At 36.2% G+C, this 27,061-nt stretch overlaps 2 protein-coding genes and 1 pseudogene across 2 annotated transcripts; 2 read left to right on the top strand and 1 right to left on the bottom strand.

The window, feature by feature from the left end:
• The first annotated feature begins 1,224 nt into the window (after window positions 1–1,224).
• Window positions 1,225–2,340, top strand: LOC110422828 (uncharacterized; annotated as a pseudogene).
• Window positions 2,341–10,590: 8,250 nt separating this feature from the next.
• On the top strand, window positions 10,591–11,499 carry LOC110417537 (Putative AT-hook DNA-binding family protein). The gene has a single exon (XM_021429924.1). The coding sequence runs from the start codon at window positions 10,591–10,593 to the stop codon at window positions 11,497–11,499; it is 909 nt and encodes a 302-aa protein (XP_021285599.1).
• Window positions 11,500–14,112: 2,613 nt separating this feature from the next.
• Window positions 14,113–22,500, bottom strand: ARK3 (armadillo repeat kinesin 3). The gene is made up of 19 exons (XM_021429416.1): window positions 22,092–22,500; window positions 21,033–21,133; window positions 20,454–20,576; window positions 19,907–20,092; window positions 19,491–19,712; window positions 19,229–19,385; window positions 18,931–19,080; window positions 18,612–18,700; window positions 18,184–18,387; window positions 17,515–17,613; window positions 17,187–17,321; window positions 16,956–17,087; window positions 16,434–16,569; window positions 16,242–16,334; window positions 15,796–15,921; window positions 15,575–15,700; window positions 15,050–15,193; window positions 14,757–14,885; window positions 14,113–14,665 (listed from the first exon to the last, which is right to left on the bottom strand). The coding sequence occupies exons 1-19, from the start codon at window positions 22,300–22,302 to the stop codon at window positions 14,505–14,507; spliced, it is 2,724 nt and encodes a 907-aa protein (XP_021285091.1). The 5' UTR covers window positions 22,303–22,500; the 3' UTR covers window positions 14,113–14,504.
• Window positions 22,501–27,061: the final 4,561 nt, after the last annotated feature.

The following is a 27,061-nucleotide window of genomic DNA, read 5'->3' as shown; positions in this document are numbered from 1 at the left end:
AAAGCAGTGAATCATAGCAAGAAGGAATGTGAGTAGTGCTACTTCAAAGGAAGAATAGTGGAGAGAAATGCTTTATTAAAAACTGCTTACGTAATAGCCCTAGTTCACAGGCCTGAGAGGGATAAACAAGCCAGTTAACTATATCTTAATGGATCTCAAAGAACCATGCACCGCATCACAAAATAAATAAATAAAAAGGGTTCTATCTTATCTTTTCCTGAGAGGAAGAAGGCACCTGGTTTTTTCTTCATTTTCACTTTCTGATATCGAAAAGAAAAGATAGAACAGGCACTACTCTTTTGTTTGATGTAGAAGTTGCATTCAGTGATAAGGTTAGGTTGGACGGCAGAATAGCTTTATCTAACAAATTATGGACTATCATTAGTCCTCTATTGTTGATTGTATACAATTCACAAGCAGGAAGCTTTGGCTGTAAAGAAAATTTAACTTTTCAGTCTGCATCCTTACTTTTCTTTCTCCAAAGAAACCATGTTGTCGGTTTGAATAAAGGTGAATCTATATTGCTTAGTCCTTTCAATTTCAAGACTTAATTTTTTGGTGAGGATGTATTTAAAACTTTCCCTTCACTCAGACAACAATAGAAAAATCAGCCATATTCTTTTATATAGTTGTAAAGAGAATGCCCTCAAAAACAGGTCAAAATCAAAGGAAATTAAAGAAGATTGGAAGCCACATCCAAACCAGTAATGGCTTAGGCCAAACCTTGTGCACTTATTTGCTAATTCAGAAGAAAAATGTGCAGAAGTTCTCCTGTTCAATGCAATACCATGCACCACGGCAGTAATTATTACTCTGCGTGCTGCAAGTAAACTGGAGAGGAAAAGGGTCAAAAACAGTCAATTTATTATGTCTTAAGATGAATTCTTGAAATGATTGATAGGATTATAACACTGTGTTTTCATCAAGGGAAGGCCTTAACTGATCAAGATGCATGGTCGACAATGATTGAGCATTTTCTGGCTGGAGAGCCACCTCATCTTCCAACTCCTTTTGTTTTCTTCATCTAATTAAGCATCATCGCTATCTTAGGTCCAGCAGATAAGTTCTGAATGCAATTATATGGTACCTATAATAATTAAGCTTTGAAGATTATGAGTTATGTGCGAGCCACACAGCCACGGGCCAAAAGATCAGTCCAATCCACCATTACTTTCTAAGATATTATATCTCTTAATAATCAGAATGAACAGAAGAAATCTCCGATAATTGCCTCATCTTCCTCCTTGACTAGTGTTCTAATAAGCTATCAGACACAACCACGGAAAAAACGAGGATGCTCCCTGGACTTTTCAAATACATTATTCACTTATGTAATAGAGGGGCATGAAGAGGATATCAAACCAAGAAATCAAAACAACTGTTGCACGCTATTAATTTATCATCAAGGTCAGAAGAACCATGGAACATGCTTTTCCACCATAAGTTAAATTCACATTCAGAGTATCCACCATTGCAGCTTTCTTTTGGTGCAGACAATTGGTTTTTCCACCATGGAGTTCTTACTATAACTACCATGACCTCCTTGATCAACTCCCCATAACATATCTGCCATTAGCCCCATTAGGCCATTACTATCCTCTATTCTTTATACATACTCTGTTAGTTTTACAATGTCTTGCCTTACCATTTTAAGCAAGCAAGTTAGAAAATTTTTGCCAAAGCTCAAAGTCTTGAGCAATGAAAAGGAATACAAGAAAAGAGACCCCAAGGTTTTACTTGCTGGTTTTGATTGCAGCTCATCTTCATTTGCTTCCATGGAAGTTTCTAGTCAGCTGAAGCAAGTGTTCAAGCTCATTGACACAAACGGAGATGGAAAAATATCATCGCTTGAGCTCAGTGAACTGCTATTGTCTTTGGGGCAGAAAAAGTCTGCAGCAAAGAAGGAAGCTGATGCAATGGTGAGGGAATTGGATCGAAATGGTGATGGATACATCGACTTTGAGGAATTCATGGATGCTGTTGGAGTCAATACAGTCCAATTCAGTGACAAAGAAGATGAGTTGATGGATGCATTTGCCAAATTTGATTCTGAAAAAAATGGATTCATATCAGCCAAGGAGCTGCAGAATATACTGGCTGGTCTTGGTTATGATAAGTGCAGTCTCATTGAATGCTTCCTCATGATCAAAGGAGTTGACAAAGATGGAGATGGACTCATAAATTTTGAAGAGTTCAAACTCATGACGACAGCATACACTGCTTGAGAATAGAGAACAAGATACCAAGAGTTTCAACTTGCAAATGCATCAACTAGGGTGGACAAATCCTCAAAAACATCTAAGAAACGAAATGCTTCTGTCATTAATCATTCAGACTGAGTTGAGCATGCTAACATTGGTTTGAAATTTCATCATAACAAACATATTTATCCATATTTTTATTATTAAAAAAAATCAAATAACCAAAGATGGAGAAGTTTGCAACTGGTTCCAATCATGAAGTTCTTATAGTATTAGGTAGTGGGATCAGAGTTGTACCTCTAAACTTTGTCGCAGTCCATAAATGATGGGTGCATGGTGACAAGAGAGTCGATCACTAACTTTCCAATTGAGTCAAGCTAAAAAAGACCTTGAAAAGAAAGTAAAAGACGAAGCACGCAAAATAAAGCTATTTTGTTGCATTCAAGGCCTCTCATTTTCCAGTCCCCCACTAAAATATTTGATAATTGCACAAACCGGTGCCAATTGATTATGCTTTGATTCGATTGGTTCGAACATTGACATGGTCCTTAGCATGCACCAAGTTCCCAAAAAGGTCACGGAATCACTACTGTCTCTGCGCTTTAATGTCTTTTAATTATAGATTGAGCATTCTTCATAGCCAAATAATTGTAAAGAAAAGCTCGACACCATGTAATGATGGTGATGGTAATGACAATTATCTCAAAAACTGAAAAATCTTTAAGAGTTATTTTCTAAAAGAAGAAAAAAAAAGAATATATCACATGGGCCTTGGCCTGGTCTCGAAATTTGGACTGATTAATTGGGTCAGGCTCAATGTTGGTCCACTTAATCACAAACAGTCAACAATTTCCTGAGCCAGCTCATGAATTTTGCTCCATATAGGAACTCCATGGAGAAAGGAAAGCTTACTGCAAAAAACGTATCCCAAATTTTGTGACACCAATATACATATATATAAAATATTATCTACATATAGATTCTCATTAATATCTCATTTTTTGCTGTAGACTGCTTCCTAGTTAAAATATTACTACTATTTCCTTTAGGGTCTATGATCTTTTAAGCTTGTCTATTGGATCATTTATATTTTCAAAAATAATAAACTAACAAATTTAAAAAAACCAAAAAAAAAAAAACTAAGTTATGGTGCATATCGTCTCAAAGTCATCAATTTTGTCGTTCAATATTTAGATTTTTCCGTACAATCATGAATATAATTTCTTTTTACAAGTTTTAAGTCAATATAGTACTGATTACTGAAGCAATCTTTCAGCTATATGTCTTTCTTTAATTACTCTAAGTTTCTGTACTTTAAAAACATTTAGAAAGCTCTTTTTCCAAGCTAAATTGCATACTACTATAGTGCTTTACGCTGCTCTTTACGCTGCACGTTGACGGTTGTCAAACTTTTAATTATAACTGAATTCTGGGATTTTTAGGTCCTAATTTCGTCCTAATTAATTTGCTTCTTGATTGGGAAAATACTTTTAGGATTTCCTTCAACAATTCTACCATGCCAGTGACTTTAGAAGGATTCCAAGATGGGTGGTCAGCAATAAGCTAGTCAAGTTCATACATGAAGAACTCAACATCAAGGAAATTTTCGTGTGAAACAATCGACTTCTGTACAACAAATTCTGTTGAACGGTAATATGTTTAAATTATAATTAGCATCTTGATTAAGAAAATGAAGCTGATGATATGATTTAAGTTTTATGATAAACAAGATTCCACATCGATTGCCAACGATCACGTGGGCGCCTTGATTTGTCGTTTGCTTAGTGTCTAATCCAAAGTCCAATACTCTATTGACCTTTGAATCAATTAATTAAACCACCCCCACCCCAACATGTGAAAGCTTTGTGTTGGTCTCCCTGGAGAAGATGCAGCTGGGGATGCAACAGCCTTGAACTGGTAAGAGATGGATGGACCTGTAAGAAAAGCAGAAACATGGCAACAATATGCCAGATTCGAGGCAATGGGTGCCTTTCACATGGTCTTTAATTTATTTCTTAATCTTGTTCCTATCTTTTCTTTAACTTTCTTAGCCCTCCATGGACTTTAATTGGTTTCAAATACAGAGATAAGCTTTTTATTTTTTTTAATTATAAAATAATAAGATGGTGATTGATTGATTTGTTTAATGGAATGGACTTGATTAAAATATAGTTTGAGTCACTAGCATTCAAAGTTGTGATAGTTTCTAAGCATTTTTATCTCGTTTCATCAACAACTTGCACAACTTCTCTCTGTAGGTAAGAAGATTTCTCTGCATGCCTATCTTGAAGACCCCAACTTCCCATGTCAACGAGACTCATGCCTTTGAGTGATCAGAGGGTTTTGTTTCCTTCATTTTGCTTTCAAATTGGGTTCTTTGTTTTCCTTTTTCGTTTTAGGGTAACAGTAAGGCAAGCATGAGATTTGCCTGTATATTTTTTATATTTCGTTTCGAAAAAAGTGGAATTCGAACTTGATTCGTTTATATTTTTATGTCGTGTGTCAACTTGTTAATATATTAATTAACGTAATTTCATCATATAAAAAGAGAAGAAGATAGCAATAAGGTAATTCCTTGTGACCTTAGTATAGTATGGCATCATGCTTGTAAAATCAAATTGAGAATTTCCAAGCTACAAAATATTAATAGCGTACACCAAATTCAATCCAAGGCTGACTGACAAATTAACAAACATCACCATAGACCCTTTAATTCAGGCAAAAAGACAGATACCATTTATATATATATATATTTGTTTGATGAGCCCGTGAACTGAACGTTGCCTCAGCAACTTTGAGACAATGGCTTCTCTTAATTTGTACTAATTGCAAGCCGACAAATTAATCCATATCCATAAACATTATTAATCCATTTTTAATTATGTGAAACATTCAAATTAAAAGTCTTCATACTAGAAAAATTTCACCAAGAATCTCAATATATCATTCAGGATGTTCTTTGAGACTAAAAACTTGGTACTTATCTTTCAACGTATTTATATACACAGAAGAATAACAACCATCAGATTAAGTTCTAAACACCACGACAAATTGAATTAAAAATAATAATAATAATAATGGCAACCTGGTGGGTGCAGCGTTGACTGACCCTAAGCATGGCTTTGTTTCTCGGTTTGTTTCTTTTCTAAGAACAAATTATATAAATTCCAATGAAGCCGGCCAGTGCTAATCAAGAAGACAGAAGGGAAATTGAAAATAATTCAGAATAAGCCAATTTGCTGTCTCCATGACATATATACTTGTATATTAAAATTGTCTCTAAGTAAGGCCAGGTAATGACATATGTCCAAAAGTGTTTAACTATTTAGCTTAATTCTCTCAACACGCTCACTCCTAAATTCACGCTTAGTAGTCTAATTAATCATCGTACATCTCTGCCCATCACAAAAGAAAAAAAGGGTTTCTTCTTTCTTTATTGGGGAGCTCCTTTGGCCAACTTCCTAAATGAATTTGTCTACCATTAAAGATTGGGTTCCCTGAACCTTTCCACACATATAGGTAGCTATATTTTAAATGAATGGAAAACAATAAAAATAAAAGAGGGAACATAGAATACTAATGTGGAATTTGTTGCAAAGTCTTCTGGAGAAAAAAAATATTGTACTATTAAATTCATATTCTTTTCTTTCCTTTTCTTGGCGGATCAAGGCATTTCATACTTAATCTATTTCTACCAACCATGACAAAGAAGTGGTTAGCAGCAAAGGAGACCGGCATAATCAAGTTGCAAATTCACAAATTGGTTTTCTTTCATATCATAAAACATCCTGAAATTTGTTAGCATAAATAAAAAATAATAATACTAGGTTTATGCTCTTTTCAACTTGCATCTCAACTCTACAATTTAAACTTATCAGCCCTGGCGGCTAATTCTCTTTTTCCAACTAATATAATTGAGTTAATTATATCAAATCTTTTTATCTTAATTAGTATATACATGCATCATTGTCCATATAAGACGGTTAAATCATGGCCTCATTATTCTTGCCATAGCTATGTATAGCTAATTATCAAATTAATTGAAGTCAAGATTGATTACTTAATTAGTTATCTCTAATTAAATTACTAGTTGATGGATATAGAACTATATGTTTTAAGGGCAGTCAACTTTAGTAAAGCCTCGAAATGGGAATGTACAAGGTTCTACATATGGTGGGGGGATCTAGTTTAACTGTGCTTTGCTTGAAATGATTAACTTTCAACCTAATCCATCCTACAATGACAATTTTCTATTATCAAACTTTTGAGATATCAGGGAATATAAAATTGATAAGACATCAACTACAGGGCTTAATGTGGGTTAGAAATTCACACCGAGAATCTTTGATAAGCCAAGAGCCAACAACAACTTTAAGAAATTGAAATAATTAGTAAAATGAGAGAGAAGTGAAAAAAAAAAAAACCAATCAAACCCTTGTTTTGGTGTCATCTCAAAAGGAACCAAGAAATAAATACTATCATAACATGATCATGATGATAATAAAAAGAAGAGCTTTTGTGAGTCCTATGTTTCAAGTAATTTAAGATGAAAATTCTGCTTGGATTCCTTAAGGTTGAGAAATTCTTTATTTATGGTATCAAATTTTCATTTGCTAATTCAGCTCCAAACCTTAAATATCTCAAAGATCGATCCTTATTTTGGGTAATTACATGTTAACCCAAAAAGTTTGACAATAATTCGATATTTATTTAATCCATGAGTTTATATTTAAGCAGTGTAAAAGCTACTACGGACTTACACTCTTTAGACTTTCAGGAAAGGCAAGGAATTAAATCAATAATAATGGGTTCCTATCAACTCTGCTACAATCCCATTTCCATGGAGCTAGTTTTCTCGCATACTGATGGGGATAAGACCCAAAAAAGGAGTTTGAAGTTTGGGAGGTGTAGGGTGGTAGACTCTATAGGCTGTATGTAGAGAGAGAGAGAGAGAGAGAGAGAGAGGATCTAGTCTAAGACTTTGCAAGTAGTAAGGGGGGGAATGAAAGTGGACCCGTCCGTCTATGTCCGTGAGGAAAGAGAGAAAGCCCCGACAAAGAGCATCTTTTAATACATGGGTTTGCGTCCCCTCGCGAGAAGTGGGAAGATGATGGAAAGTAGGGCTTGGGAGCTTCTTCATTTCAGCTGTTAGCACTAGCATTAGCATTTAGCAGCCTCTCTTTCTCCCGGCTTTGCTCGTGCAATGCAATGCCTTTGCCTTCACCTTCTGTCTGTCAGCGCCTCCCACGCGTCTTTTCTTACTCTCTCATGCCCCCAACACTCTGGATTATGCGGTCAAACCTCTCTCTCTCTCTCTCTCTACATATATATATATATATCCTACAAGTCCGATTCACATACTTACAATAACATTTAAAATAATGTAGTCATTACAATCACAACCGTTCATTCAAATAAAATTTAATAATGGAAGTTTTGCAAAAACGTCTCGGATGGGGTGAGTAACATTTCCATATGTATTAACTAAATCTTATAGGATTCTAGTCTGTTATTAGTCTCACCTCCCTCTTTCTTTCTCGATAAACATAGGATGAATGCGACAAGATTGAACATGGGTTCTAGCCAGCGATGATAGCATTTTTAATATTATTATCTGCTGAGTTTCTTGCTCCATATAATTTGCATGTGATTGAATGTGTAATTCTTTTTTTCTAATCTTGATCCTCTTAGAGGTAGATATTAATCAGACTTTGTTCTTTGAGCATTTACTTATTAGTTTAAATTAATTCTTAAATTAGGTACAGTTACTATTATTACTTTCAATCTGTTACATTGGGTAGTAACAATAAGGATATAGTGAACTTATTAACTAATAACAGTGAGGGGACAGTGGATACACTTTGTTCCAAAAAAAGAAATGTTAATTATTGAAGGAATGAGGTTAATTATATAATTAGCATACTGAACGTCTAAAGGTATGGTATTTTCCCCTTTTCATCACTAGCCTTGTTTGGAGAGACCTCCCGCTAAACATAGCTTAAATACCACTAGTATTTAACCTCTGTTCCCTCGAGCCACGGCATGCTTGCTTCCCTGATCGCTTTGTTTGAGGGAACTACCTTCTTTTTGGAACTTCAATTTAGAGAATTACAATCAATTAATTTCTTGAAAATTTTTACCAAAATTTGTGTTCGATTCAACTTTTTGAATAAGAAATTATATGGTGCACTTGTGTTTAATTAAATGTGTAGATTCTCTTTGTTTTTCTTATGACTTGGACTTGGAGTATAATTAATTGTTTAGGTTTTAAAATTTTCATTTATCCGAATTATTAATTAAATCTTATAACTAGATATATTAAGGTTAATCAAGGCATAATAAGTTAACTCATTTTCTCCTTGTGTGCATCATTATCATATCCACATATCTAATATAAAACCCTAATCATATTAATTAATTAATAGTCAATAGGGTAATGCAGGAAACGTAAGTATGACTCACAAAAGAATGGACCCTCAAAGAGAGGGGAAAGAGACACGTGGTGAGTTTATAATGGATGTGGACCCTATTAACGTTAGTATATTGAGAGAGAGAGAGAGATAAAAGATGGAATTTTGCAGAAGAAGCTGGATGCACAAGTGGGGGGTCATGAAAAAACTGAAGCAAAACGTCTCTCTTTCTGCTCCAATTTAATTCTGCTAGCTGTATTTTTATCTTTTTTGCATCCAAATCCCCCGAATAATACTGTGTAACTCCTACAGTTTTGCAGGTTTGTTCTAATAAAAACAAGAGAAGCAAATAATGCAACCTGACTTATTAGCTCATGTTGATGATTTTGGATCAAAGTTTCGTTAATTTTTTTTTCTTAAGGTATAATTCAAATAAGTGTTAAGTTATTTATACGATGAAAGTATTTGATTAATTTTTTCTTTCTTTATCTTAAATCGAGAGCAATGAGTGAAATTTATATAATATAAGATAACTATCTTGTATGGTATAGCTTTAAATTGACATATTTGATTTAAATCATTCAATTAAATAAGAAACTTATAAAGTTAAAAACTACTATAAACAAATTAATTTATTTCTCCTTTCATGCAGGTTGATTCTTATATTAACAAACTAAATTTATGTGAAATTATTTAGCATTAATTGATAAGGGTTTTAACCTATTTTTGGTGGTGTTTTTACATTTTTAAGCTTTTTTTTAATTAAAAAAACTTAGAAATTTATTTTTTTAATAAAAAATTATAAATAAATTAATAAATCAAATATTCAAATATTTTTACTGTCTTCAAGCTTTTTACTCCGTTATTTTTTTTTGGAGCGAAATGATGAGATAAGACATCTAGAGGGAATGGCCCCTAATTATCAGCTGTCTCTCAGCTACAGTTTTCACAGTTCACAGAGCGAGGATCACATCGTTCAAGTAGATTGCTGCAAATTAAATGATATATTCGTATAGTACATTTAATCAACGATTGCCCAATGCAGACTAGTGCTTCTTCTGCATATGTTCCAGAATCATTGATAGATTCAGCCATATACAACATTGGAAAAATTTGCATGTGATAAACTGTAGAACTCAGCAGAAGCCTGAAAGCTTGGATATGCTTCAAGCTTTGATACTTGGGATGGAGGAACAATAAAAAGGAGAAGTTCGGGTTCACGAGAGTTAAAAGAGGGAGGTTGAATTTCTTTGGAGATAAGGGCTTGAGGGCTGTGCAATAGGGTTAAGGTAACTTAAAATAATCAAATAGTCTTTAACATACAGAAAGAGAGAGAGAGAGAGAACGTGGATCGCTGGAGTAGACAAATTAAGAGAGGGAGAAAGAGGAGAAGTGGGGACCTCATCCACCGCCCATCAGCACGCAGACTTTGCGAAACCAAACCCCAATCTCCGATCTATTTTTCTCTCAATATCCAACCCTAAGCCACCCTCCCCCCATCCTCTCTGAGCCCACTGTATGAGAGAAAACCCACACCAAACCTCTCCCCCTTCTTTCTTTTCTTTATCCCAAAACTTTCATATCAAAGAAAAAAGATTCACGAAAGAGTTCTTAGAGAAGGTCAAAGATGGCGAATTCAGCTGATAATTCTTTTGGTGGAACCAAAGATCAAGTCAGTTTCTGGGTTCTGGTTTAGGGATGTGCTGCGCCTGCTAGTTCATTAAACAAGTTAAAGAAACAAGCCAGAAAGCAAAGAAAAGAAAGAGTCTTGTTATTATATGTTTATGGCCTCTTTTTTCGCTTCCACTATCCTCCTTTAAATTCTTTTAGTAGCAGTACAAGCTTCCTTTGTGCCTGCTTTCATTATTTCTTTGTGTTTATATCACTACCTGGGGGTTCCTGTTCGTATATGTGAGGAAGTGAGCTTCGAGATTGTAAACAAGGCAGGAAAAAAATATATATATATAAAGGAAAAAAGCATGGATCCAGTTGCATCACATGGTCTTTCTCTTCCTCCTCCATTTAATATAAGAGATTTCAATCTTCACCATCAGCAGCAGCAACAGCAAGAACATCAATTCCATCACCAAAATTCAGAAGATGAACAAAGTGGCAGCAGCAGTGGCCTAAGGAAACGGGATCGCGACCACAGCAACAACATCAACAACAGCAGCAGCGCCAACAATAATGAAGGCAACGAGCTCAGTATTCCGGGCTCCGGTGAAGGAGAGATCACTAGAAGACCACGAGGCAGGCCTGCTGGATCCAAGAACAAGCCTAAGCCACCAATCATCATCACCCGGGACAGTGCCAACGCTTTACGCACTCATGTTATGGAAATAGGAGATGGATGTGACATTGTTGAAAGCGTCGCTACGTTTGCTAGAAGACGCCAGAGAGGCGTTTGCATAATGAGTGGAACTGGGACCGTCACAAACGTAACCCTTAGGCAACCAGCCTCGGCTGGTGCAATTGTGACCTTACACGGCCGATTCGAGATATTATCCTTGGCAGGATCATTCTTGCCTCCACCAGCACCGCCTGCAGCTACGGGGTTAACCATATATTTGGCTGGTGGACAAGGCCAGGTGGTAGGTGGCAGTGTTGTCGGGACACTTATCTGTTCAGGCCCGGTTGTGATTATGGCAGCTTCTTTTAGTAACGCCGCATATGAGCGGCTTCCGCTGGAAGAAGACGAGCAGCTACCAATGCAAGGGGGTGCAATTGGGTCACCGGGTGCAGTTGGAGGGCAACAGCAGCAGCAGCAGCAACAACAAGTATTGGCTGAGTCAAACGCGCCTCTTTTTCACGGACTACCACCTAACCTTCTCAATTCAATTCAATTACCAACTGAGGCTTTTTGGGCTACTGGTCGCCCTCCATTCTAGCTAACAGTTTCCAATACTGAATGATACTACTGTTTGGTTAATTCAGTTTTCAGCTTCAACTTCAGCTATAGCAAGAGGATCACAAAAAACTTTGTAGCTAGGAAATTTGGGTTTGTTGAGCAGCATTTCAGGTTTTGTTTCTTTCACTGTTAGTTTTTTTCCTTCTTTTGAACTTGATGAGTAGGTCGTATGCAAGCATGTTGATTGAATGACTGTAAATTCATGGATTCTTGGTGCATTTGATTTTGTGAGAATAAATGTCTCCAGTATGTTTCAATGGAAGAAGATTAACAAGAAGAAAGGGAAAGAAGCTTAGGACTTGCACTTCTTTTCACTATATTTCTCTTGTTGCAGCTCCAAGAAATTCTCTCATAATCTTTCACCCATTGGAACAAGCTGCCATTAGCCATTTTCATTTTGTTATGTGCTATCAGAATTGATTACTTACCCATATATTTATGCACACAATTCTCCTTCGGCAAAGGAAGACCCCCTAATTCAATATTCTTCCTATATAAACACAAAATTATTCCTTTTTCCTTCTTAACATTTCTTCTAGGAAGACAGTTAGAAACCAAGTATATATTATACAATTGTTTCATTTTTGTTGTTATTATGTAAACAAGAAGACAAGGTCAAGGGAAAGGGTTCAATTAAATCTGGCTGTTGGGGCGGTTTCAGTGGGGTGGCAAACTATTTACGAGAAGCAGGCAAAGAGGTATGGGCATTATAGTTTCCAGGTATTTGTTCTGAGAGAGAGTCTTAGGGTTTTTTTTTTTTTTTGTTTTAGATATGGAGACATGAAAATATTTGGGTACTGGTTTACACGTGCACTGCTCTGAACAATTCCCTTTTCGAGGCAAAACCACAAAACACGTGCATAAAAGGGCAGCGACCAAAACAAAGTTGACTCTAAATTTAGCCTCTTTCTCTCTCTCTATCTCTCTTTCTATCTGTCTTCCGGATTCAGAGAACTGGGGATTGGGCAGCTGTTCAAGATTCAAGCCAAAATCCAGTTCAGATTCTCTGCACTGCAACTCTCCATCTTAAAACTCACAGCTGGCTGCTTTTTTTCCCTTCAAAGCTCAGCTTTTTAAGACTTATCCATTCATTCTTCTACTATTTCTTCATTGAATTCTTGAATAGCAGCTTTTCCTTTCCTTTTTCTGTTAATCCCCACCCCCCTTCCACTCCCTTCTGCTCTTTCTTCTTTGTTGATTAACTCATGATTTGACAGTTAAAACGTGGGCTCTTAACCCACGTTAATAAATCTAGAAAACCTTGTCAACTACACCCTAAGCTCATAACTAATCTCTTCTTAACGAAATTAGTATGAGAAATGGATCAACATCGGTACCAAAAATAAAATTCGATACATCAGTTACTTTGGGGTATGGCCCTTTTATTTTCATTTCTTTTTGTCTATTCCAATTCTTTTGCTAATATGATCATTAGCTGGTTCTGTGTCAAATTGTCAGAGAGGTTTTGAATTAGTTTGATTTCTACGTTTCCTCACATTTGTTTCACAATATGAGGTTACAAAACTAGAAATTTAAGGCATGGAAGGGAGGGTAGGTATTCCAACTCACAGAACTTGGTATTTGAAGAAAACAACTAGTCATATGATATCCACTAGTTGAAGAAATTTACTCATAAAAATGTAGCATAAAATAACATTAAATTATTTCTTTGGATGATTAATTATGTTTAATTAACTTAAAAGAGGCAACTCAATTAGTCTTTGCACCCATTATTTCACCTATATATGTTAAGAAAATCTTGAACAAGATGTACGTAATTCAGAACCTTGTTCCTTTTCCAAATCTTTCAACAACTATTTTTGTAGTAATGTATGTGATTCAGAATTGCTTTGAAAATGATCTTTCTTGACCCCTTCCTTCTTCCATATAATCTCTACGAAGAAAACCATAAGTTTAGTCCATGGTAATAAACGAGCTACAAAATTCTGCTTTTCTCCAATGAAGATGAAGAAGAATATGAAGCTTCTTCAATTACACGTCTACTTATTATTTGAGATTTTTCTGTCGGAATGTACTTCGAAAAGAACTCCTTTCATTATTATTATTATTATTATTATTTACCCTTTTACAATTGAAAAGAACTTAAAGAAATGACACTCAACAGTTTACACAGCAACAGCTAGCATTGGCATAAGAATGAATGAAGAAACAGAAAAATAGAGAGAGAATTCTAATTATACAGATCAATCTCCAACATAGGACCCTTTCTTTCTCAATATTATCATACAACAAACTCAACTAAGATTTGCTTTATCCATGTATTAATATAATATATATGGATGGGAATAAGAATAACAGGCTGTTGATGAGAGGAATCAGGAAAGCAGGATAACGGAAAAGGCCTAAATGTTGAACAATGAAATTTGGGTTAAAGAAAGAGGAATAAACAAAAAAATAGTAGTGATCATCACATGGATATTGAACCCTTTAATCCCTTATACAAAGAGGTGGATGTATACATCACCAATTTTGGAACAATGGAATTAGCCAGCACCTAAGAAAAAAGATTACTGAATTGACATATATATATATGTTAGCATCCAGGGGTTTCTGCGAGAACAAACAAAAAAGCTTTCCACAACAAATCCAACCTTCCAGAATAAATAATGAGAAGTTATTTATATACAAGAACAACTGGATGTTAGTTACCCTCACTATTCATTTTCATATACAAATCATTTGTTTACTATAATTAGCAAACTACACAGGAAGGCCTCAGATAATTACACATGGGATCACAAGACAACAATTTGATTAATAAATCAGAGGTTCCGTGTGTAATCAACAACATATTTTGACTATGAAGCCAAGCGCACTCTATTTCATGGCAAAACTTTAACAGGAGCACAGCTGTAGGCACTCCTGCTTGTTTAAATGTGCGGAGTATCAATCCTCTAGTCTTAATTAGTTTAAGCTGAATCGGTTTCTGCACCTCAAGTACACTTCAAGTTTTCCATAATTTCATTAAAATTCTATTCGTAGCTGCCTCAATTCAGCTAAGAAGGTCGGGCTAGAAGTAAGTGTCCGATGTGCAAGAGTTCTTATGTCTTCCCGTGAACACTCTCGCAAGATGCGGACCAGTTCCCACAAGGCACCTCCGCTTATCATGTCTTTAGCATTCACTTCTGCAGTGTAGTGAATTGGATTGGAGCCTCATTAGAAAGATTTTCAAAGAGAGAAACCATACGAAAGTTTCAAAAGAAAAAACAAACTGACCATGCTGTGCTAAGTGGCAGAGTGCAAGCTCAATATGGCGCCTGATTGGCGAGGCATCATTGTTAGCATTCTGTACAATCCATGGAAGTGCTCCATCCTCAATCAGAAGAGACCTTCCAGTTTTACTTCCTGTACCATTTGAGAACCAAATTACCTCCGAAGACAAAGAAACCATATATATTCTTCTGAGCATGCATCATAAACTTTGTTAACAAGGCATCAACAAGTTCAAAATTACTACATGACAAGCTATGAGATCAGAAGACTTCAAGTCATCCTCCAAGAAACTGTACCTTGAGTTGATGCTCTTGACTCGCATTTAGCAAAGTTTGCTATTCCACGAGCAACTTGAGCAAGAACATCTGGATGTCCACATTTGACCATGCCTAACAAAGCCTTAATACCACCTTCACCTCTTAGCTTATTCTGCAACTTATCTGGAGAAAGTAATAGAGAAGTACTCAATTGAAGAGGTAAACAAACTGATCGACTTAATGAATCTTTAACAATCATATCGAGCCCTACACTACTCTAAGTTCTTTCACATGAATGTATCATTTTGACTCCTAAATAAATTGCACATGCATAGTAAAGAGCTCCATGGTAACAACCTCAGATGAAACTAATAAGACAAACTTAACATTTCACGTTTTCACTATTAGAAGTTTTAAATCTCTGATTGCATAAACACATTACTGATTGAAGTTATGGAAATAAATAGTTGTTGAGCCAACATGCAGAAACTTCCCATAAACTTAACCACGCAAGTAAATTAGGAGATTGCTGCAGATAAAAGTCAAAGAGGTCAAGCAATTTACCATTGCCACACAGATTGGCGATGGCCCCAGCAACCATTCTAAGTGTTTGAGGATCCTCAGCATTAGCTGCAGTCATTGATAACAAGCTAATGCCCCCTTGAGACATTATTAGTTCCTGGTTGGTTTCTGACAACATAGAAGGAGTAACATATAAAAGTAACATCAATTGAAAGTAAAAAGACTTCATAGAAAGTAGCATCATGTTGCAATTTACATTTTACCATTCATTGCAAGATTGGCAATTGCACCAGCTGCCACTCTATGGACAGTCTCATCCTCAGAGCTTCCAAGCAGCCTCAGCAAGGACGTTAGGCCTCCAGCTTCTACAATCTTCTGCTGATTTGTTTCTGCACAATGGAGGTCAAGTTTACACTGTCATTGACATATCTAATAAGAAACAGCACTATCAAACCAATTATTATCTGGGTAGAAGTGATGGAGGAAATAGCAGATACATCCAGGCAAAACTCCTCAATTATCTAGAATTAACAATTTCAGTCCTTCTAAAATTGGTTTCTAAGAATTATATGAAACTGCAAGAATGAGAAAAACCATAAGATGTGCAACTACTTAAAAAGGCAGTGCTCTATTTTAATCACGTCAAATTTAGAGCGAAGTATTGCTACAACAAAAAAGTAAACAAGGAGCAGACAGGCAGAAAAGATACCCTCAGCAGCTAAATTTGCTACCACTTTCACAGCATGAATCCGCACATCAGCATCTTCTGCTTCAAGCAATGATAAGATCTTCTGCAATCCCACTATAAGAGAAAGCAAAAAGGTAGACTATAAATAGATAGTTCTTTATTATTTTAGTATAGCTTTTTTTTGATAAAAATCAGTTCAGGAATTACTACTACCTTGTTCAAAGAGTTTTGCTATCGAGGCCTTCTCTCCATTTCCTGAATCTTTTAGCTGTGGCCTAACTTGAGCAATGAGAGAATCTAGACCACCAGGGACTTTCCCAGGCCCGCCTCTGTCAAGCCTTCTTCTGGTCTATAACAAAAATGCATGCCCAGTTAAAATTTAAGATGTACAATTAAAGCAATTGACCATCAGGTGGCGGAACATATCAAGACAAGCCTTGCCTACCAGATAACTTCCAATTCTCAGGTTGTTGGAAGTCCATTTAATCTCATAAAAAACACAAATGTTTAATTTGCAGTTTAATTACAATGGACATGGACAAAGTTTGAAAATTTTAACATTTACCACCTACTTTATATATAAGATTTCCTCCTGAGAGGAATTTAATCAGTGAATAAAAGATGAGATACAATACAGCAAAAGTGAAGAAGTTAGGAAGTATTGCATCACAGGATCAGTTACATAAATGGACAATGCAACAACTCACAAACTTGTAGTCTCCATTGATATCATACCTCGTCGGCTTCAAAACTTAGCTGCAATAACTGACTTTGCAGCATTGATATTTCCCCTTCAAGTTTCTCCTTTTGATATGCCTCATCTTCCAGCATCTTTTGCAGTTTCAAGATCTCAGAATTGGCAGATGCCTAGACATTAAAAGCATGGCAGTGTGGGACAGCAGTCTATATGCCAAAGTAGCAGAAAAGCAGAGGTAAAGATGAAATGAAATAGAGATACACATATACCTCTGACATTTTCAATTGAGCTAGTTGACTTTTAAGATTATTGACTTCCTCTTCAGCAGCCTTCCTTAATGAAGTTTCTTTACTAAGTAACCGTTTTACCTCAGCAACTTCCTCAGCAGTGGATACCATCTGCTCCTGTGTAGGACAAATAGAGGCACAGACATGCTAAGCAAGTTTCAAATTAGCTTTAAGTGACAAAAACTAGAGAAAACATTAACAAAGGGAACGAAGCAAAAGACAGAAAATATGCCCGCTCAATTAAATTTTGCTTTGTATGAGCAATCAATATCATATAACGAGATAGTTCTATGCAGGATTATATTTCCACCTTTCTTTCACCACCCTGCTTTTGCTGATTCATCATCCATTTCTCCTCAAGCTTCTTTATTGATTCCATATAGTCCTTCTGATACTTCAATCTTTCCTTCTGCAAGAAGAAGAGATTGAATTCAGTGTGCATTCAAGTAAATGGTTAACTTCAGGCACAGGACAAAAACATGATCTATCATCAAAAAGTTCAACAAGCTAATTGGTCACTTAGTTCCTTCCACCCAACACAAACCCCTTCATTTCGTTTCATACCATCCTATCCTTGCACTGAACTTAAGAAGCATATGATAATTAAGAAAACCAATCTTTTTATAATCACGTACAAGATCAAGTGTTACACATTTAATAAATTCATGTTATTAGAAACCATGCAGCAATTACAATGATAATATACCCTTGTTTCAGGTAGAAAAACTGGCAAAATTATGACAGTGATAAACTTTATAGTGTTTTGCATAACGGTGCAGCTGACAATTCTTTCCAGTTAAATTTTGGATTATGTATAAAGTACAAAGAATTTTGAGAAGAAAGATACCTCTCTCTCTCTCACGCAAACAGACACGCACTCATTAACTTCACACACATACATGCATGGGCACAACAGCCCAAAAGACATAAAAAAGAAGCCAACATTCCAGTCAACTCCTACACTGGTAAAAAACTATACCTCCATTGCATCTGCATAATTTCTTTCAGCCTCAGTAATTCGAACTTGCGCATCTGTGGTAATTCTTTCAATCTCATCTTCAAATGCTTTCTGCTTCCTTTCATGCTCCATAATGAGTTTGTCTAATTGTATGTCTAGCCTTCTGGCCAAACTTTTGTAATCAAATTCTTCCTTGAGCTTCAACATATTCTCAACTTTCATAGCCTATAAAAGGCAAAAATAAAGTGCATATGTTGAGCAATCAAATGGCATTATAAATAAACCACTTACACTCTAGGTCAAAATTTGATTCCATTTATATGTTACTAGAAAATAATAGAATTGAAAAAATGACAATCCCACCAACTAGTCTGCAGATGCATCTTAAAACCATAAAATAAGATGAATTAGTTAAATTAAAAAAAAAAGGAAGTTGTGTTGTAACCCACCCTCTGTCCAAACATTATAGTACTAGCCGTTTCTCCGCGATGACGTGGGGATGGACCTATAGTTATAACCAATGATGTTCTTGCTGTGCCTGTTAAAAAAATCAAAACGTCAGCCAAAACAACTTGCAATGTGGAAGAAGCTAGTCTTTCATTGTTCAAATGGGACTTAAGGTGCCATAGTCTTCGAAACAATATTGTATAATTACTAGATATAGCTCTATGTCAAAACATTCTACAAGTACATTAGTGAGATTTGTAGATAAATAACTTAGTAAAATAGCAATCACACATAAGACAAAAGTTATTCCATCCAATATACCTCCAAATGAATCTCGAAGCAACCTAGTAAGCTTTGAATCACGAACTGGAACGTGAGCACTATTCTCTGCCAGTGCATTAATGCACTTCCCCAGTGCACTCAGAGAAAGATTGATAGATTTGGCTTCTTCGAGGGTGTGGCCTTCACTCCCTGCAACGTAACAGCAAAGAAACAAAGATCAGCATGCAGGAAAAATAAGAGAAGATGCTTTACACAAGTTAAAAGGTAGATAGTAGGACCATCATGAATTAAACAGTTAAACTGAGGGGAGGGAGCTTTGCGCTTCCTATTTCACCACCTGACTTATCAATTCGCTCTGAACCAGCAAGATCTACAACAACTAACTTGCCCTTTCGAACAAGTGGAGGCCTAAGAGATTTAGCCATGTTATTACTGTTACCATTTTCACTTGAATGAGCAGGTTCTCTTCCTTTTACAGACCTCTTGACATGTACCTAAAGCACAAGAGATGAATTAATTGCATTATAGGATAAATTCAAAGCAATCAGGATAGTCAACAAATCCATTAGAACAAGAATAACTTAATTCAATTGATTCACCATCAAAATAGCATGACTACGAGAAGATTCAGTATTCAATTTTGTGTTTGCAGCATAGCGGTGAGCTTCTCCTAACTGTAGTAATTCCAAGAAACTCTGCTGATCTCTTATTTCTACTATGGTAGCCCCAGGTAGTGAAACATCTCCAGATTTAGGGTCTTCCACAATGGAAATGTTGTCATTAGTAGGATCAAGAAGATCCTGTAATGACTCCATGTAGAGCTGCACAAATTTTCAATGAACGAAACTATCAGGCACATTATAAAGGTTATAACTTTGGAGAAAATGATAAAAAAGTTTCTAAGAGAAAATAAGCTTAAGACTGATTAGCCAGTAAAAATTGTTGTAGCACAATTCATAAAAACTATGACAATATCAGAAATCAAACACCATGATCAGTAGTATGATGCAACAACCTGCAAATAGGATACAGAAACAGAATCACTTTCTGGTGAAACATCTGCTAAAATATCCTCCATAGCACGGACCATTATTCCACGATCAGCTGCATCTTCCTCTCCAAGTCGTCCAAGAGTATATGTTTTGCCAGTACCAGTCTGACCATAAGCCATGACTGTCCCGTTGTAACCGTCCAAAACACTCTATAAACACAATTTGCACAAAGATCTTGTTAAATGAACCACGCATCCAAAACAAGTTCAAAAAAATAAAGGTAGAGATCCTTCATGAGCTATGACCAAATGCTCCAGTTATTTAAATGAGCACAAAACAATTGACTTGGGAACAATGATAGCCTGAAACTACTTCTTTCAGCCCATTGCAGGAAAATGGGTACAGTCAGTAAACATCTGAAAATAATTTTTATTTAGCACAATAAAAACCAAATATCTTGCTAGATGAAATATTTAAACGCACTACCTTTGCTGTTGCAAGGCAAAAAAACTAAATGCAAGTGAATTTCTATCAAATTGTGGTAGAAGTGAATATGTCATGTAGACAAACCTCCACAACTGGCTTTGCAACAACTTCATACACACGCTTTTGTGACGCAAACTCTGTGAGCACTTCATCAAATGCATAGGTATCTGTGTCCCAATTATTTTTCCGAAGCTTTAACCTTTTAAGCTGAAATAAATGAAGAAAGCATTAGTGCCTTTGTAAGGAACAAAATAAGAAAATCACTTGCAGAAACTGGATGAGAGCTAAATTTAAGTAATTTGAAAACTAGTTAGGTCAGCTGCAACATGTACAACCAAAAGCCCACCAGCTTTCTCATTTTTAAGGTGGTTAGAAACTAAATCCTTCTTGACATATTCAAATGAAGTGATATTAGTCAACCTTTACTCTTTGTCTCCCTTCTCATTTGAATAAACTCACTTTAAGGTTGATGCATCCATCAAGATGTCATATCCAGGCAAAATAAAACTGAGATGTCCATACCTTAACTTTTCCTCAATCAGTGTGCTACTTCAATATCAAACAGACAACAGAGAGCAGAGAAAGCCATTCAAGAAAAAAAAAAACTAGTAACTGAGAACATAATTAACCCACACATCTAACTGATAAAGTTGCATCAAATACCTCAGGTTGAAGTTCTACACAATCAGCAAAATCAGCATCTGCCACCGACTCTTCTGCATTACGTGGACGCAGTCTTACAGCCACTCGAACTCTTCCAGGAACTGAAGTGAAACATAGAAATGTCAAATTAAAAAATAAGCACATTCAAAAGAATAGCATACTGATCATACTTGTCGAGAAGAGCTCAATACCAGACAAGTTACAATCTTTAGTCCAATCCCTTCTTCTTCCCAAAGACTGAACTTTCTAAGAATCTAACATTAGGCAGGCCTAAATAAGGGCACTGAAAGATATATAAAAGATAAACAAAATTTATACTAGATAAACTTTCAATATTTTTAACATACTTACAATCAGAAAAAAAAAAAACAAAAAGAAATCCTATTTTCAAAGTGAATGTTGAGTAAAGCCACACTGAATCCTGCTAGTTTGAGGCGCCTGCTTATTTGTGGCCCCCAACCAATGCCCAGTTTCACCCCCAAAGTATCTGCTTTAGCGGTCTGATGTAAACCATTCTCCCTAAAGCCATATAATTGCAACGTTGCGTTACCAAAGAAACTAAATATACAGGCTGCCATTCCACGAAAAACACATTTTAGGAGGTTTTCTTTTGTTAGTAAAACGAGGACATCAATAAATAATCCGATCCCACATTTGAATGACCGAAACACTCTTTATGACCAATTCAACCTGGAATACTTAAAAACTTATCAAACCATAAAAAGAGTGATTACTATTTAACAAGAGTTTAAATTGCTTTCATTGGAAAGAACTTAATAAATTCTCTGCTATCCCTTCTAAAAGCTAAGATAATCACATATTTGGCCTTCCAAAAACACACGAAAAACCACTTACAAAATGCGAAATCACATAATGTATGTTGTAATCATCGACAATCCAAAAAAGCTATCCATCAACCTTAAGTGAAAATTCAGACATCCGACACTCTGAAAACAGAAACACTCAACAAGAAACAACCTTTACAAGAAAACGCAAACAAACAACAAAACCAAGAAAATGTATCATCTTGATGATCCCAAAGGAAACCCCAAAACTAACCTCCAGCATCATCTTTGGCCGCTCCAAGTGACCCAGGGCTACTCTTCCTTAGCCCAGATGAGGCACCAACCGAAGACAAAGACTTGGTTTTGAGCGCAGGCTTCGAAGGGTTGGAGTTCACGGACAGTGGCCTATCTATTGATGTTGTTGTTGTTCCTTTGAGAGAGCTCCTATGAGTTCCATTCCTATAATTCCCACCACCACTAGCCATTTCGTAAAAAACAAAAACCCAATACCAAAAACCTCAAGAAGATTCAATCTTTAACATGCCCACTTCTCCCTTGAACTCTTGTTTCTTTGCTTATCCTATGTTTGGTTGCTAAGAAAATGTTTTCCTTCTTTGAGCGTTGAAACTGTAAGTTACCAGAAAGACTGTGAGCAATGAATGAGAGTTTTTTTCTTTTTTTCTTTTTTTTGAGTTTTAGTGTGGACCAGGGGACGTGACTTTATTTTGGATAAAAGCGGTGGGGGGAGGAGGTTGGTGTCGGATTTACTAAACTACCCTTTTGAAACATAAGTTGTTACTTCACTTCTACGTGCGCCTCGTGACGGTGTTTAAATGCGCCAATGGGGTGTGTCGTGTAATAGTGCGGGAGTTTTTAAATTACTGTTCTACCCCTCAGATCCAAACTGTTCCCCCCAACTGTTTATTCAGTCTGTTATCGGGTATTATTAAGATGGACTATTTAATATTTACCCACGAAAATACTTTTATTTTTAAATTTAGAAATTAATAATATTAAGTTATTAATATTGGTATTGTAATATTAAATGAAAGTGTAGCAATAACTGTGCATTATACAGTATGGTACGACAGTACTTTCTTTTGAAGCGTTAATTGCCAATATTAAACCATACAAAAGGAAAATAAGGAAGATTTCTTTAGATCAAATAACCTTATAACCATGATTGGTTCTTGAGATTACAACGTGGGATTTTGCATTTTTTATTGCAAAGGAGCTAGCATCCATTTTAAATTGTTAGCTAAATATTAAAAAAAAATGTAGAGAAGAATAACGTAGGTCATAGAGAAAAGTATAGAAGCATCATTAGTTCTATATTTTAATCAAATTACATGACCAGCATTTTTGTTTGTATTAAGGTTAAGATTTTATTTTCTCGATAATGATACTGGATTTCATACATACCTATTTGCCTTTTTTTGTTTTTTCTGGTTTTTTAATCAAGAGGCAGTGATGTTGCCTGAGCCTGATCATGAAATACAAAATTTCAATAACTATTCTTTGGAAGATCAACTGCAGTAAGCAAAAATATTTAAAGAGTTTGCCTGCTCACATCAGGGAAGGAAAAGGAAGGGTACTGAATTTAAGTTTATTTGTTAAACAAATTGGATTAGAGTGTTTCAAATTAAGATTTTGCTGCAAATCAAGCTCAAGCTTCAAAGCACAAAGCTTGTTTTGCAGCCATGTGGATTTTAGTCTGCAAGGAAATAAATAAAGTCATATACGTATTGTGAATACGTGATTTGCCCGGAGTCTTAGAAGTTGGCAAAACGCCCAACAAAAATCGAGCATGCAACCAGAGTGGTTGCATTTATCATCTGTCATTCACCGCAATGACTACCGTTGGCTCTCCTGGGTGGAACTTAAAAAAACCAAGGGCAGCGAGGAGACATGGCACCAGAAAATGGAGAAAGAAGAGCAAACCCGAATAAAGGAGAGAGTTTTGAAAGTAAAGCCTGGTTCGGAAATTATGAGAAAAGGAGGTGCAGACGCAGAGTGAGAGGGGGTAAAGCTTTTGCATAAAAGAAAAGCAGAGGTGGGGGAAGATGGACCCTCGAAATCTAGCTAGCTACCAGCATTAATTACTAACATGGAAACATTCAAATTTCGAAGAGCCAAAAAGAGCAGGAGAAAACCTCGTTTCAAATTTGAAGTTTTATCTGCTTTCAATGCATACAAACGCCACGCCCTTTTTAATTCTGAAAAGCCGATTGCAATCCCTTCCTTCATCATAATTTTCTTTCGTTTTTTGTTCTCACTTAGTTTAATGTCTACGGACTCCACGAAGGGCAATTGGATCCCACAAAGGAGCCCTTCCTAGAGCGTCTTTGACTTTAAAAAAGGTGAAAAAAAATAATAATGATAATAAAGGGGCAAGGAAGAAAGTATAGTTTGCTTAGGTCTTGGGTAAACCCTGACCCACCCCACCATAAGGTACAAAGTAGGCTGCTTTCAGTTTACTTGTTTTCTTGTTCAATGACTAGGTAGTAACTATCCTTCTTTCCTTGGTTTTTAACTTGCTGGAAAAAGAGTAAATTCTTCCTTCTACAATTCATAATAGATTTTAGTAATAAATTTACGTGTAGCCAATAATTAATCCTTTGCTCCTAATTATTTTCTGATTGTGGGTGAGGGAACCCTATTGTACATTCAATTTGTATGGACTTAACTTGTGGTTGTGTGAAGCCAAAATCACCTTTCAAGAGATGGCGATGTGCAGTTCCCATGGTCGGAGGTCCCGGCAGATGCCTACCTAACTAAATTTAGTGTGTCTTCGAAGAATATGTAACATGTCAACACTTGAACTTGCTCTCCACCCCTTCCAGTGGTTAAAATGTCGAATTGACCCGTCATTAGGCAGGGTGAGTTTGAGCAACCTAAAGGGAAAATATCATTTCAGAGCAACATTTTGCTCCTTTTTGAATGACACTTGACAAAGATTGTACACCATAGGGGACTGCATTATGCTTCAAACAGATGGGACTTTGTGTTTTGTGATTAATCAAGCAATCCTAAGTCAACATCTAATTAAAACTTTTGCTACACATGAGCCAAGCAAAAGACTAGAAATATGTAAGACCGTATAAATATTAAGATCTCTTTCTTTCCTTTTTACAAATAAAAAAAAAATCCCCACAAAAGGTGGCAATTAGAAATAATCCATCTTTGCTTAATGATTCATTAATGTAGAGGCTATAATTGTTTGGTTAAAAGGTTAAAGAGATGAATTAAAACCCGGAATCAATCATGTTTAAGTTTAAAAGTTCCTAATCCATGTAGAACTATTACCAAATCAAATCCCAATTTTAGAAAGATTATGAACTTAGACCTTTTTGATCAGTAAGGAATAAGGATATTCATAAATGCACAAGCATAAAATGGGCATTATATTAATAATGAAGATGTGCATAAACAGTAATGGAAGTCAAGTTTTCTTCCCTGGCAACATCAACATGGTCCGAGAAGGTGGGTACGGCCCCATGGGCACAATTTGTCAGTGGAATATCTTACATCATGAATTCCGATGAAATTACGGAAAGTGAAGTGAGCTTTATCTAAAAGTCTAATGGAAAGTGGGAAAGAAAAAAAAGGAGCGAAACGAATCCCCTCAATTTGATAGAGAGATGTCCTTCACTGTTGAATGTCATTGCAAGTCATCCTACCCAGTTCTTTTTTTTTTTTTTTAATTCAGGGAAGGAAAGAGAGAATGAGCAAGTTCTGCTCCACCACCGCAGGCCTTATGGTGGCCTGATCCACCACCACCCTGCAGGCCTTATGAACAACTTTTTATTTATTTTTTACAACTACTTCACCTTTGTCCTGATTGGGACTCTTCAATCAAAAGCTCAGAGATGGTGGTCCTGCTTCCTGAAACGCCTCAAAAGGGTTTACTTGAAATTAGATGTTCTGCACTGCATTGAACAGGAACATCTAAGCAAATGGATTGGTATTGATGCAACGACCAAAATCACTGCATAAGCAAGTGGTGCTTGGAAAACTATTCAGCAATATTTAATGAAATAATGAGTCAAAAAGAGACGAAGGCCCAGTGAAAACATTGTGAGAGTGGTGCCTGCCACATGATATGTTTCAGTATTATAGCAGAAAAGTCCTGGACAGGATTACCACCAAGTGACAATAATATTATGATGATTTTGCACATTTAGAAACAAAATTAAAGCCACCGCCCTTGTTCAAAGTATTGTTATTCTACTGGTGCCTATCATTCATTTCGTTCCTTGTATATATTCAAAAGGATATGTTGAAATCGGTATACACCCCGACTGTTCTTATCAAGTACCAATAATCATTCTTCTTCTGAGCAACTCTTTTTTCACCCCTCCCATTCCGCCAAAAATCTGCTACTTGGTTTAAACAGCAAGTGAGTGGCCAGTGACAAGATTGGTTGCATCCTCGATCAACTTGCACGAATTCTTTGCTCAGAGCACATGATGTGCCATGAGTTTCAGGCACATGTTCCTAGTCGTCCAGTTGGGTTCAGACAGAACTTTCAAAAAAAAAAAAAAGTTGGGTTCGGACAGTTTCCAGTTCAGGCCTAAAATCCTTTGGAGTTGGGTTGTGTTTGGTGGCGAGAGCATGCGCGTGTGCTTGTTTCCTTTTTCAGGGTTGTCATTGAAGTTGATTGGCCAAATGAAATGGAATTTCCCAGTGGGAACTGCATGAAATCTATTAAAATCATAGCAGAATACTCCACAACTTTTCTTTGTTCCACCGCTCACTGCGTACAGATCGTATCCTTATATCTCACCACCTAACATTAAAAAGTTCGTACTAAATTTTTATGACTGACCATTCCACGATATTCTCTTTCTTTGTGTATAATTTTGGATGGCGAAGTATTGTAGTTGTTAATTGTTTGTCGCATTTAAAAGTTACAACCTTATTAATGGAGGTTCTCTGCTTTGCTCATCATCCATCAAATTATGGAGGATTTAGGAACCATTACTTGCAAGTATCACGGTATGATACATACTCAACAAGGCCATTGACCCAATAAGTGAAAATCTTTTAATGGGGAATTCATAATCCAACTCTAAAACTGCTTTAGTACAGTCAACAACGGTTACCGATTCCTGGAATGAGGCCTTAGAGTTTGAAAGTGCAAGATTCTAGGAAGATAATGTCATATGCACTACAGAAGTTCTTTCTATGCAATGGCAATTGCTCCCTCCTCCCGACCAGGCCCATATCTACCAGTCGAATTTG

The sequence above is a fragment of the Theobroma umbraticum genome, unplaced genomic scaffold (genome assembly GCF_002168275.2).
Source record: "Theobroma umbraticum cultivar Fairchild unplaced genomic scaffold, ASM216827v3 scaffold_30.0, whole genome shotgun sequence".
NCBI classification, from domain to species: domain Eukaryota; kingdom Viridiplantae; phylum Streptophyta; class Magnoliopsida; order Malvales; family Malvaceae; genus Theobroma; species Theobroma umbraticum.
The sequence above is the reverse complement of the archived record's forward strand: the minus strand, read 5'-3'. Positions and strand labels throughout refer to the sequence as shown.

What these genes read in the sequence shown, in the direction of transcription:
- LOC110417537 (XM_021429924.1), top strand. Translation starts at nt 10,591, where the DNA reads ATGGATCCAGTTGCATCACATGGTCTTTCTCTTCCTCCTCCATTTAAT.
- ARK3 (XM_021429416.1), bottom strand. Translation starts at nt 22,302, where the DNA reads ATGGCTAGTGGTGGTGGGAATTATAGGAATGGAACTCATAGGAGCTCT. An exon ending in GGCCAAAGATGATGCTGGAG is followed by an intron (nt 21,134 to 22,091) that starts GTTAGTTTTGGG and finishes GTTTCACTTCAG; the next exon opens with TTCCTGGAAGAGTTCGAGTG. An exon ending in TAAGTTTTGAAGCCGACGAG is followed by an intron (nt 16,570 to 16,955) that starts GTATGATATCAA and finishes TTTTTGTTATAG; the next exon opens with ACCAGAAGAAGGCTTGACAG.